Here is a 13,266-nt window from a genome sequence, read left to right as displayed (position 1 = left end):
CGTTGGCTGTTTGTGTCTGCCAGGGTCCCCGGCAGTCCCAGGGGCCGGCCCCCGAGGGGACTTACTGGTCTCCCACCGTCTCGACCCTGAACTTTTGGTCATCCGCAACCTCCTCGTAGGCTTTGCACCACGTGAACTGGGACGCGTCGGTCATTTCCTGACAGTCAAAGCTAAGGTAGATGTTGCCTTCCTCGTCCACACCAGCACTGATCTCCTTCGTGCCTACAGAGCGAGGAGACAAGGTGGGGTCTCAGGAGCGCCGTGCCCTCCACCCACGGACTCTGGGTCTGGAGGCGGCGGCTTGGTTTACACCGAATCATCAGCTTCCCCTCCAGGTCACCCAGGATGCTGAGGCAGACCTGCTGGAGGGCAGTCCGTCCAGGAGCAGGTGGAGGGCAGAGCGGACGGGGTTTTAAGCTGTCACCTCTCTGTCCGTTCCGTCCTCCGCATCCAATCCCGCCGCGGCAAACGTGTTGGCCATGAAGACCCTTCTTCTCCCTGAGATCTGACCCCTCGCCACTGCGAGGGCCCCGGGTGGCCGTGGGCACCCCCCGATAGCACCCCACGCGGGCCCCTCCCTCTGCCCTTCTTCTGTGGGGGGTGGGAAGGGCCTGCTCGATCCTTCTGACCAGGTGGACACCCGGCCCCACACAGGACTGTCAGAATCTGCCCCGAGGGGGTACGGACTCGGGGGACACAGCAGCCTGGGCAGGCACGGACGCCGTCGGCTGCCGCAAAGACGGAGCGGCACAGAGTGCCAGGCGGCAGAGGACATGAAACCACGTAGAGGAGCCACTTGCCACCAAGAACACTACCCGTGGGTTTCTGACTGCCGGTCAAAATTCAGCAGTAACATCGTCATCCCCACATGCGGCTTTACTGCTCCAAATACAGATCCCCAGCGACTGTGCGCCTCGGGGCCCCACTCCGATCCAGGGGTGCTGGAGGGGCCTGTTCCGTTGGCCGCTCGATACCGTCAACCACACGGCAGGAGCCCACCCTCCCTGCACTCACACGCACACAGCACGCACGCCCACCTCCTGCAGCCTCCCGCCGTCCCGAGCAGCCGAGCAGCACCTCTCACCTGGCCGGGCCTCCACAAGCACTGGCTCAGACGTGTCCGACGGCCTCCCCACCCCGCTGGCGTTCACGGCCCGGACCCTGAACACGTAGGTCCTGCCCTGGTGCAGGTCACACACCTTAGAAAGACAGAGAAAATGTCACGTGGGAATCGATAAGTGAAAAGGACTGTTTACTTTCCACATTTTACTGTGAACATGCTTCTTTTTTAAAAAAAGGAACTTACTTTTCCAGCTGTAAGAGCTATGCACAGTGAGCTAGAAAAGCAGGAGGTAAGACAGACTCACAGTCATTCACAGTCTGACTTTGCAAGAAAAAACAGACTCTCTTCAGTTTTGAGAGTCTTCCTTTTTTCTTTGCATATTTCAAAGCAGAATTCAAGGCATATACCCAGCCTGCAACCTGGTGCTCACAGTCAACATAATTCTACGGGACGAAATATTATTTTAACTGTGATTTGTGACTGTGCCAGATTTCCCATCATTTGGACACATCAAAATTAAATGCTTCTCTCCTTGCACATGCGTAGCTTGTATGTACCGTAACCTGCGCTGATACGTAAAATGTACTTCAGCTGATTTCTCACTCATTGATTTGGCTAGATCCTTAGAAGCTGATTAGTTCATTCAGAAGAAGCTGATCTGGTTTTGGGTTGTTGGACTGTTGCCCAGAGGCAGCAACCACGTGCTCGACTCAGGCGTGGTCTCCCGGTCAGCCTCCCTGTCTACACCACACCGCAGAGCCCGCGACCACGCAGGGAAAGCGCGGGGCAGGGGGCCTACCCACCCAAGGACGGGAGTCACAGCCGACCCCAGGGATGGGTAAACTGTAGGTTCCACAAAAAGAAATACTTGGAGGACGGGGGAAGAGAGAAATGTGCGCATTGCCATCCTGTCAGACGTATCCCGGGTGCGTGTGTACGTGTCCATGTGCGTGACTTCTACGACAATCACGAATGCAACGGGTTAAACGCACGCCGACCGCAGACACACAGTGGCCACCGCCCCGCGGAGACTGTCCACAGCGGCACCGGACCGTGTGCGCTGCCTGAGCGGCTGGCTGGGCGGCTTCGAGCCTGTCTGCAGGAGCAATCAGAGAGCCCGTCCCGGGAAGGCAGGGCACACGGGAAGGAACACCGTCACCTTTAAATAACGGTTGGTGGTTGCTGCCTCGTTCACGGTGCTCCATTCTCCGGAATCCTCTTCCTTATAGTCCACAAAATACCCTGTAATGGGGCCACTGCCAGAGTACACGGGGGCTTTCCACAGCATGACCAGGGACGAGTCTCTGACCTCACAGAACGTCAGATCATAGGCAGGACCTGAAAAGTCGAACGCGGTCTGTGCCCATGCGTGCACGCACCAGCATGTGGCATCTGCCGCCGCGGGGACACACACAGACGTCACGACTCTGCGTGTTAAATCAGGCTTTCTCCACGCACGCCTGGAGGAGCGTGCTGAGCGGGGAGCAGGGAGGGGGCACCGTGTGGCTGTTCCTGCAGCCTGACCATGAGGCATCTGGGGACCGTGGGCACCCCGGAATCATTCATGAGTCCACATCAGCACTCAGGCCCGGCAGGTGCATCTCACAGAGGGAACAGGTGCACGGAGCAGGGGCACGCATGTCCCCCGCCCCCACGCAGGAAGCCTGTCTGCGCAGACGCCCACCTCCCAGCGGCCTGATACACCTGCTCCTCGAGCCCCGAGCACGTGACCTGCTCAGACCCCTGGAGCTCTGCCACAGGGAGCAGTGCCGAGCCCAGGTCCAGGGCCCTCGGGCGGCAAAGGGAAAAGGAGCAGGGGCTGCACCTGAACCAAGTCATGCCACATCCTTAGAGGGTGGCTAAGCCCTTTCGTGTGAAGCCCAAAAAAGGCTCTGGAAATTGGGATAGCTTTCCTTCTACTGGCTTTTCTAAGGGGCAAATATTAGTTTCCTTAAAACAAGGACCACTCAATAAAAGAAAAGGAGGAAAAATACACTATAATCTGGCCACAGAATAGCTTCAATTTTAGGTCTGTTGTTTGGGCACTGTTTTGTTTTGCTCAAAACAGGAGCATTTTTGGGGCGCCTGGGTGGCTCAGTCGGTTAAGCGGCTGCCTTCGGCTCAGGTCATGATCCTGGGGTCCCGGGATCGAGCCCCGTGTCGGGCTCCCGGCTCAGCGGGGAGTCTGCTTCTCCCTCTCCCGCTGCCTGCCTCTCTGCCTACTTGTGCTCTCTATCTGTCAAATAAATAAATAAAATCTTTAAAAAAAAAAAAAAGGAGCATTTTACCCATTCTATTTAGGTTCCTGACACACTGAGTACAAATAAAGGAAGGCCCAGGTTTTGAGATTTTATGAAAACAGCTTTAAAATGTAAAGTCCTAATACAAACAGATTGGCAGTAATCCCACATTTTCGAATTACAGGCCCCCAGGTCCCCGCAGGGCCTGGGAGGAGAACCAGACCTCACACATTGGGAATCCCAGTGTCACACCCTGTGTCATCAACACTGGCCCCTCCTGCCCGGGGCCGCCTTCCCTCTCCCCTCACGCGTCCCCGCTGATCACCCCACCCTCGTCACCTGCTCGGCCTCTGTCCGCGCCCCACCGCCGGGGATGGGGGCTGCCTCATCCCCAGCTACGCCCCGTGCCTGGCACAGGGTGGTGACCCCCTAGCATGCACAGACGGAACACCCGCTAGTTCTGGGGTTGGAGACCGCGGCCCTGCGGACAGCAGGCTCATGCCACGGAGGGCTGCTCCAGTCCAGGAGGGGCCGCTTACCAGGCTCAGGCATGGTCCAGGCCTCACACTTGAAAAGCTCGCTGGGGTCCGATGGCTGCCCGATGCCGGCCAGGTTGACGGCAGCGATTTTGAACTCATAGAGTGAGCCTTCTGTCAAGCCCTCCACCTGCGTGGGTTGTATTTAAATTAACACAGGAAATAAGAGCTTCATTACAGTCCATCCATTGGAGGATTCACGACTGACTCCCAGAATGAACCGTGGGCGGGGGCGGGGCTGTGCGGGTAAACTGGACAGTGCGGTCAGGGAGGGCTGTGAATGCAGCTGCTGTGTTGTGGTCGCTCCAGGGAACCTACCCACATTCCCATTCTTCCCGTCACCATGCCTATGGGGGCAGCATGACGACCGCCCTTGACAGATAGCTCGTCCTCGTGGAGAAAAAGCCACAAAGGGCGAGTGGAACAGCAGGGGTGGAGGGCCTGCCCTCAAGCCCACATCCCCTCTGCAGACGCCAGCACCTTGGCTGCCACCAGCCAGGGACACGAAGCCTCCCTGCCACACCAGTCTCACTACGTGACGCCCGACAACCCGTCACCGTCCCGCAGCACACAGGGGCTGGAGGCCCTCGGGTCATGACCTCAGCCCCATGAGGGTCTGTGCCCCAAAGATACAGGGAAGGCCTTGCCCAGAGCCCTCAGCCCCACCTCGCTGTATCTAGATAATACTGCCTCCTGGAAAAATACGGAGCCTCCAAAGCAAGTGTGTTTGAAGTTCAGTGGTTTCGTTCCCTGCAAGACGGAGCTCACCTCACGGCAGTAGCCCGTATTCTAAAAATAAGAGGGTGCTTTGCTCAGGAGTAAGGGCCGTCCAGAACAGCTCGGCACAGTGTTGGGGGCTGACCGGGCACAGATATCAGTAATGTGACACACGTGCATGCACATACATGCACACACACACACTCACACACACACGTGCACGCTTGAGTTCTGGCAACTTGTACCAGAACGTAGACATAAAAAGCGGATGATCAACGTATGTATTACACAAATCTACATTACAGAGCAGAATCGTCCACAAGCTGCAGACTACACCTCCTACGAGTCTCCCCACAAACAAAAATCCAACCCTAAGTGCCCCATAGCCAACAGGCGTGTCATGCTGTTGTGGTGACGTGAGCTGCTGGGACCCCCCCCCCGCCGACAAGAGCCCAGGAGCTGCACACGCGCACACGTACACACACAGTGCACCCACACACAGATGCACGCACATACTCCCACACACGTGTGTGTGCATGTACATGCATGCACACACTCCCACGTGCACATGCACACATACATGCACATACTCCCACACGTGTATGTGCATGTACATGCATGCACACACTCCCACGTGCACATGCACACGCACACACAGGTACCCTCACATGCATGCACACACTCCCACGTGCACATGCACGCACATACATGCACATACTCCCACACATGTGTGTGTGCATGTGCATGTACATGCATGCACACACTCCCACGTGCACATGCACACACACATACACACACAGGTACCCTCACATGCATGCACACACTCCCACGTGCACATGCACACACATGTACACACATACTCCCACACACGTGTGCGTACATGTGCGTGTACATACATGCACACATTCCCATGTGCACACCTGCACATGCGCACACACACATGCATTCACACACATGTGCACGTACCTACATGCACACACACTCCCACATGCATGCACACACACACACACACACACACACATGCCCATGACCTAAACCGTGCAAACGAGCAGTGGAAGACTCAGCGAGGTGGGAGAGAAAGCCCATGGCTGCTGAGGGTTTGCATCTGGATTGGATTCCAGATCTTCCTTACTCCAAATCTATGTTCTTTCTCCTCTCTCTGCCTGGCAGAACATGCGTTTGGCCAAGTGACTCACCCAGAGGCTGGACACACAAGCCCTTCTTAGCAGAACCACGATTAACAAGCCATGGACAAGGGCGCTCGGACTGAACACCAGCTGAGTGCAGACACACCAGCCCCGCAGAACCACATGGTGACGGGCGGGGGGCCTGGAGCCGCCCCCAGTGGGGACACTAACCCCCACACCACCTGCTTCCTTGCCTCTCCACCTCCCCTTGTGTCTCAGAAGAAAATGCTTCCTCGGATCCAGTTCCAGAGCTTCTCCCACAAGGCTGTGAAGTTTTCTGAACCCACTTTTGTTTCTGTGTCACATTATCTAATGCCCTTGAACTCTGAGTCACTGAATGAAGGACTCTGCCCAGTATGGGAAACCACCCAGGAGAAGTAAATGGACCCATAAGAACCAACCGTTAAGATCCTCTCTTTGACGGGCGAAGAGTTGACCTCGTGCCAGTTCTTATGGTAAGCCTCACGCTTGTCTATGTAATAGCCAAGGATGGGTGTTCCCCCGCTGTATTTAGGCACCTTCCAGCCAAGGGTCATGGAATGGCCATCGCAGTTCAGAAGCGTGACCCCATAAGGATGTGAAGGGACAGCTGCAAGAACACAGAGCAGGAAGGTCACCCCGGTCTCCACCCAGGATGCCCAACCTCCTGGGGACCGCTCCTGCCCTGCGGAGGGAACTCCACCCCAAACCATCCTTGTGTGTTTTCATCTCTTCCTTTAAAGAGAGTAACTCTCTGTCATTTCTATTTATTGCAATTCCTAAACACATCCTCCAATAAATAATACATATACACATACATCTTCCAATATTTCAATAACACAGGGGCAATAAATTATTTAAATCAGGCCTGGGTGGTTGAAACAAGAGATTCTTCCCTCTCCTCTAAGGAAAACCTCGAAGAGGAGCTTTCTCATTACATCCATGAAAAATAATAGCCATGCCCCCATGACCAGAGATGCTGCACATTACTGACCCAGCCAGTCTTAATTTCCCACATCAAATCAATTCAAGTGAGGACGAATTCACATGAGTTCATTTGGAATTGGACCATCTTCTCCAAGGGGCTGAGGGAGGGTGTGCCTCTGCTTTCCCCAACCCCAGCCCCAGCTCCAGGTGACCTGCATCTGGGCATCCTCTGTTACCCAAGAAACAGGTGACCGGGGGAAGACCTGTTCCCATCACAGAATAAAACTGTAGACGATTGCTTTGTATTAAGGAGGAATGGTAATGTTTGGAAGTCCCTCCTGGGGAAAATGGACAGATTAGAATAATGACCTTCAAATAAAAGAAGAATGATTTTGCACTATATTGACCACCTAAGCAGTATTGGATTGGACACTCCTTGGATGCTCTATAACATGACTTTATATGTTGTTAGGAGAGAAAACTGAACTTCTGAAAATGCGTTTAAAATTTAATTGGAGACAAAAATAATTAAAGAGCAAAACATTTCTCTCAGAAATGAAAGGATATCAGTCTGACTCAAAATGAGTAACGTGACATTCATGCTCCAAATGTCCCAGGGCATGTGTTTGCCATGTGGCCCATCTTGCATGAAATCACCAGGGCGACAATCACAACACTCATGTTCTCAGGGCCCACCTCTGAAATTAGGTCCCAAATTGTTTGGTTTGATTAAAATCATTTTTAATGATGACCATTGATGAACAAATCACAAAGTTCACATCAACGTTTGGAATTCTCTGAGATGATTAAAACCCCTTGAACTAAGACTAACTGGAAAGGCCACTGATGTTTTTCTAGATTAGCATTAAATTTGAAAGAGACGTTCATCCTGATAGATGCACATCGATGCGGGGCACACTTACGGGGACATGTGACCTGAAGTGAAGCCGCGTGTCCCCAGCGTGCACCCTGCTGGCATTTTACCACTCCTCCCTCACCCCCGCCGTGTTTCCAAGACACGTGGCTGGTGGATGAGAGGCCTCCCCAAGACAGCATGTTCTCGGCACCAAGAACGTCTGTTCCCACAGAGCTTGTGATGGCCCCTGGGTTACTCACTGAGGGCAGCCTGGACCTTGATGACGTCGGACTCCTGTGAGTTCTCACTTGTGCCGACAGCGTTGACAGCCTTCACCCGGAACACGTACTGCTCGCCGGTCGTCAGGCCATGCACCACAAACCTGAGCAAAACACCAGTCAGGGGCGCAACCACACACCTCAGCCTTTCCCCTCCCTCCTCCAGCAGAAGTAAAATCATTGGGAACGCTCCAAATTTTTTTCCACTGGGACAGAAGGAACTTCACTTGTCTGAGTTCTTTATATATGCGTACTATATATCCACTCTATGTTTCATTTTTAGTTAACGGATGCAAATCAACACGCAGGGTCAGGAAGGAAGGCCATGATGCCTGGTTACACCGGGGGCGGGAGGGGCATAGGTTGGGAGATGCAGAAAGCAAACACCCGCGGATCCCCAGTATGGGTCACTGGCTCTGTGAGTCGGCTGTCCCAGCTATAAAATGGGACCACAGTCCCCACCTCCCAGCATCACTACAAGCATCAAGTGGGAACCTGTGTGGGAGGAGCTCAGCACAGGCCAGCGCCCCGTCCACGTGAGCAAGTCCCGCTCGTCTCTCAGAGCCCACAAACATTTAGTGGCCATTTATAAAACTCTGGCTCAAGAATGCTATTTTAAGTTTTTTGTCCTGAGATCTCTTTCTGTGTTTGCTGCCCATAGACTTGAAACAACATCTAACCGATACTCTTCTCAGCGATATCTCTTCCTTCCTAGCCACAGCTTTTCCCAAGTTATTTTTCTTAAAAAGTAGATTGAAAAGGGAAAGATGGCTGAGCCATCTGCGATAATGCATCCACAGTGGAGAATCTGACTGCTGCCTCTATTTACCCGAGAAGCATACCCTGGAGAGAGCTTACTAAAATCAGACACTCCACACTTGGCAGGAGCGGGGGTAAATCAATGCCGGGAGCGGATGCTCCTCTCCACCCAGGACAAGCCGATGTCCCTCACCCCTGCCCCGCACAAGAGAGGTGACGGCCGCCAGCTTTGTCTTCAATCAGTGGCTAGAGCAGAGGACTGTCAGTTATGTGAACAAAGCCATTTTTAGAAGTTCAAAAACTCAATATGGAAAAATAAAATGCCTCTCGAGTCAAGGAGGCAGTTTAAACTTTCCTGTTGGGAGGTAAGCCTTAGCTGCTAATGACTCCAGAAGGGCCAAGCTTCTAGAGTTCTCTCATCAACACGCTAATGATTTCAGCCCCATGCCCGGAACCAGCTTGTCAGCTTTCGAGTCCTGGCCCCTCGTGTGCAGGGAAGAAAACAGACCCTCGTGTAGGAGCCTCACAGGAGCGTCTGCCAGGGCGCACGCTGCTCTGAGTGCCATGCGGCTCCCAGCTGGCTGTGTGTCCTTCCCACGCAGCGAGTCCGGGGCCCCCGCACCTGGTGTAGCCGATGGGCTTGTGATTGCACGGCTCCCACACGCTGGACCCCGCCACGCAGCAGTCCACATAGTAGCCGAGCAGGTCCTCCTCGTGCTTGGCCCTGTCCCACTGCACCACGACCGATGTCTTCGTGTTCCGAGACGCCAGCACCCGGCCCGGGGCAGAGGGGACAACTGTGCAGAGGAATAGAGCGAGGAACCGTGAATGGAGACCGAGGTCCAGAAGCTGCACCAGAGACCCTCAAGCCCTTTGTCCACAGGGAATGGCTCCCCGAAATCTGGACGAGGAGGGAGGAGCAGGGGAAGTGGGCGGGGGGGGCTGCCACCCAGAGGGGGCCAGGAGCTGCTGGACCATCCTCTGTCCTACCTGACTCACAAAGAGAGAATTACAATCATGCAGTCTCCTGTACCCACCCCCCAGAACTATATTAAAAAGCATCTTCTCATGACACACATGCTTTGGCTAACAGGGTAGTAACAATTTTAAGAAAATAAGACACCTTCTATTGGATTGGCTGGAATCTGTAAGGGGATTTAAAATCCAATCATGATTTGACCCTGGATTTTCTCCACAGGGTGATTCAGAATTTCTGTAATCTTGTATGGCATCTTCAGAGCGGGAACTTCAAGCCACACAGGCAAGAAACTCCAGTGTGTTCAAGGTTTCTCAAAAAGTGACCAATGCCTAAAAATATTTCTAACCCATTTATTAGTTTCATAAAAATAAGATGGAACTTTGGAGAAATGCTGAGTACCAACCAAAACATGGCAGAGAGATCTCCATCTCATGTCAACTGAGATTTTAAGGCAGCTTTAATTTTGACTCATATACAACATTAGTTGTCTTTTTCAGCACAACGGAAGGGTATCTGATGTCCCTTACTCGGGGCCTGTCTCAAACCATGTCGCTCACAAACAAGGCTGTACTCACCAATCATATCCTGAGCCTGGATGGGGGCGGTGATCTCCGATGGGTCGCTCAGGCCATGCTTATTGGCTGACAAAACCCGAAACACGTATTGCTTCCCCTCAGCAAGGTCAAAGACGGCGTACCGAGGGGACCTCACGGCCATCTGGGCGTTGACCCGCTGCCAGGTCCCACTCCCAACCACGGACTGCAAAGAGACACAGGATTTACATGAGGAAGCCAGGAAGTCCCCAAAGGTGTGTTGGAGGAAAGGTTCTGCTCTAGCTAGCCAAATTAATCTTCAGGGATGTCCAGACGGTAAAGCACATCCTGCACCATCAGTAAATCTTTTCTGAATTTTATGAAAAAGGAAGGCAATTTGGAAAAACAGTCAAGAAATTATCCAAAGTTGGAAACGCTTACCAGTAAAAAATTTTACATGAAAGCAAATAAACTGTAAAAAAAACTTAGGGCAATTAATACATAGGATTGTAGTTTTAGTAAAGTGAAATGAACTATAAAGGATTAAAGATAATTTAGGGTGTTCATAAAATTCCATCATAACTCAGCTGGTCACATTTCAATTTAAAATTTTCACTATTTTAGGGGCGCCTGGGTAGCTCAGTCGGTTAAGCATCTGACTCTTGAGTTCAGCTCAGGTCGTGATCTCAGGGTCCTGAGATCGAGCCCCGCGTCAGGCTCCACGCAGAGTGCGGAGTCTGCTTGAGATTCTCTCTCTCCCTCTCCCTCTGCTCTTCCCCCTGCTCTCCTCCCTCTGAAATAAATAAATAAATATTTTTAAATAATAATAATAACTAAATAGAATAAAACTTGCACTACTTTGCAGCTCTTACCATAATAATAAGAAAATAGCAATCTAAATAACCAGCAGTAGCATAAGACCCATCATGCTACGTTCGTACATTTGAAAATGGAGTCACTAGGGCCACCTTACAAAGATCCTCCATCAGATGAGAGTAATTACAGCATTTCGCTACATGTGACATGGGATGCAAATTGTATCTATGATGTATCAAGTATATAAAAGACTATAAAGAAAGAGACCATAAATATCTGTATCTCACATTATTCGTGACTATTTCAAATGATGGAATTAGCGGTGATTTTCATTTTATTCTCTATACTGTCTCTGCACCTTTACTGCAGGTTTGATTTTTATCATTTGGTTTATCACCGATAATTATTTTGAAACCTCCATTCCATGTTTCACTTCGTTTCTTCCTTTCTGAGGGAATCCTGAGGAAGTAACGGCAGGGCACACTGCCCTGCTAATGGCTGCCAGGCTGGGAAAGCACCTCAAGCGCCCCGGCTTCTAGGAGTCAGGTCACATTTAAAGCTGTCATTTTAGCAGAAGTGCAGTCTCTCTCTTGGCGCTGACACAGGTGTCCGAAGCGGGGGCCCCCACGTGCTCTCCATCAGAGGGACACCCAGCAGAGGCTGATCAGGGAAAAGGAGCCTCACGCTGGAGGAATGGGGACAGGGAGGAAGCAAGGGAAGCTGTACTGTGAAGCTTCTAGAAACCCAAGTAAAGCTGGGGAGCCAAAGCTAAGTCAGGAGCTGCTCATCAGGAAGTGGAGGCTGGAAGACGATGTCCGTGGGGACAACCCCACTCCAGGGGATGCAACAGGCCACCCCATTTCAACCGCATCGATGGAGAGCTGCAGCTCCTACCGGTTCATCCCTGGGCTTAGCATAAATGGAGTGAGAGGAAGGCATACCCTGTGGTTCCTTCTGGGCCTTGGTAGGAACTAAGGCGCCGAAAGAGCACCCTGGACAGGCTGGGGAGAGACTGTCCCCCAGGAGCGGACTGTGACACAGGGAGACGTGCCGCCCATCTGGCCTGCACCTCCTTGCTCACACGTAGCGTGGCCTCCCCTGGGCTCTCACGTGGTTCCCTGCCTCCTGGGACCGCTGAGCACCATGACTCCCCTTCCTCGCCCCCATCAACATGCATATGGCCCGTGACCCCCGGGCCCCCAGCCCCAGCCCTTCCCACTGCGGGCAGCAGGTGGCCGAGCCAGAGGAACCCCGGTGATGTGGTCGTCCGTTTAGAAATGTATCTGCTAAGACGGTGCTTCCGGCCCTGGTGGCAGACGCCTCTGGAGAGGACCCAGGACATACTCTTCCTCCTGGGACAGAGCCGCCTGGCCCACCAGCGGCGCTCCCGTGACGCGACCACCACACGGCGTCCCCCAGAATTCTCCACCCTGCGTTGTTCCAGGGACAGCCCCCACATGAGGGAGTGTGGAAGGCTGCAGGGCCGGTGTGCGTCCCGGAGCCTGGACACCGCGCTCGTTTCCTCTCCGCGTCTGCTCTGCGCCACCTGCTGACCTGCGCTCCTGTCTCTACGGCAGGCTCCGCCCCCGGCCAGCTGCCCCAGGCCAACGCCCTTCCCAGCACCACCCCCTGCACTGCGGGATAAGTGGGGCGTCACAGAGCCACTTGCGGGACGGGCGGGACTCTAACGGTTCCTCCCACCGTGGCCCTCAGCCCGCCAGCAGGTCGGCAAGCCGAGGAGCGGGTCCCAGGCTGCATCTAGCCCAGCAGGACGGACTAAAGCAGGAGAGGCCTAGCAGGCAGTACGGACGTCAGTGCCTCTGATCCTGCTGCTTGTACGCCTGTGCGTGTATGTGCACGTGTGTGTGTGCACGCGCGCGTGTGTGCCTGAGATCCTGCTGCTTGCACGCATGTGTGTGTGCACGCGTGTGTGCGTGTGATCCTGCTGCTTACACGCATGTGTGTGTGCGTGTGTGCCTGTGATCCTGCTGCTTACACGCATGTGCGAGTGTGTGCACGTGTGTGTGTGTGCCTGTGATCCTGCTGCTTATACGCATGTGCGTGTGTGCACGCGTGTGTGCACGCATGTGTGTGCGTGTGTGCCTGTGATCCTGCTGCTTGTATGCCTGTGCGTGTGTGCACGTGTGTGTGCGTGTGTGCACGCATGTGTGTGCCTGTAATCCTGCTGCTTACACGCATGTGCGAGTGTGTGCACGTGTGTGCGCACGCCTGTGCATGTGTGTGCGCGTGTATGCGTGTGCACGCACGTGTGTGCGTGTTTGTCTGTGATCCTGCTTGTACGCCTGTGCATGTGTGTGCACGCGTGTGTGCATGTGTGTGGGGGTGCGCGTGTCTGTGATCCTGCTGCTTATACGCATGTGCGTGTGTGTGCACGC

General features: G+C 53.6%; 1 protein-coding gene across 1 annotated transcript in view; it reads right to left on the bottom strand.

The window, feature by feature from the left end:
* Positions 1–13,266, bottom strand: part of MYOM2 (myomesin 2) — an 84,393-nt gene that overhangs the window by 40,126 nt on the left and 31,001 nt on the right. Inside the window, exons 14-21 of the mRNA XM_021694205.2 lie at positions 10,097–10,280; positions 9,165–9,339; positions 7,766–7,887; positions 6,145–6,332; positions 3,843–3,969; positions 2,223–2,401; positions 1,085–1,199; positions 66–222 (exon numbers count right to left, since the gene is read on the bottom strand). Of these exons, the coding sequence (XP_021549880.1) occupies positions 66–222; positions 1,085–1,199; positions 2,223–2,401; positions 3,843–3,969; positions 6,145–6,332; positions 7,766–7,887; positions 9,165–9,339; positions 10,097–10,280 (1,247 nt within the window). The remainder of the gene's footprint in view (positions 1–65; positions 223–1,084; positions 1,200–2,222; positions 2,402–3,842; positions 3,970–6,144; positions 6,333–7,765; positions 7,888–9,164; positions 9,340–10,096; positions 10,281–13,266) is intronic.

This window comes from Neomonachus schauinslandi, chromosome 2 (assembly GCF_002201575.2).
Source record: "Neomonachus schauinslandi chromosome 2, ASM220157v2, whole genome shotgun sequence".
NCBI classification, from domain to species: Eukaryota; Metazoa; Chordata; class Mammalia; order Carnivora; family Phocidae; genus Neomonachus; species Neomonachus schauinslandi.
Note: the sequence above shows the minus strand (reverse complement) of the source record. Positions and strands in the feature narration are given on the sequence as shown.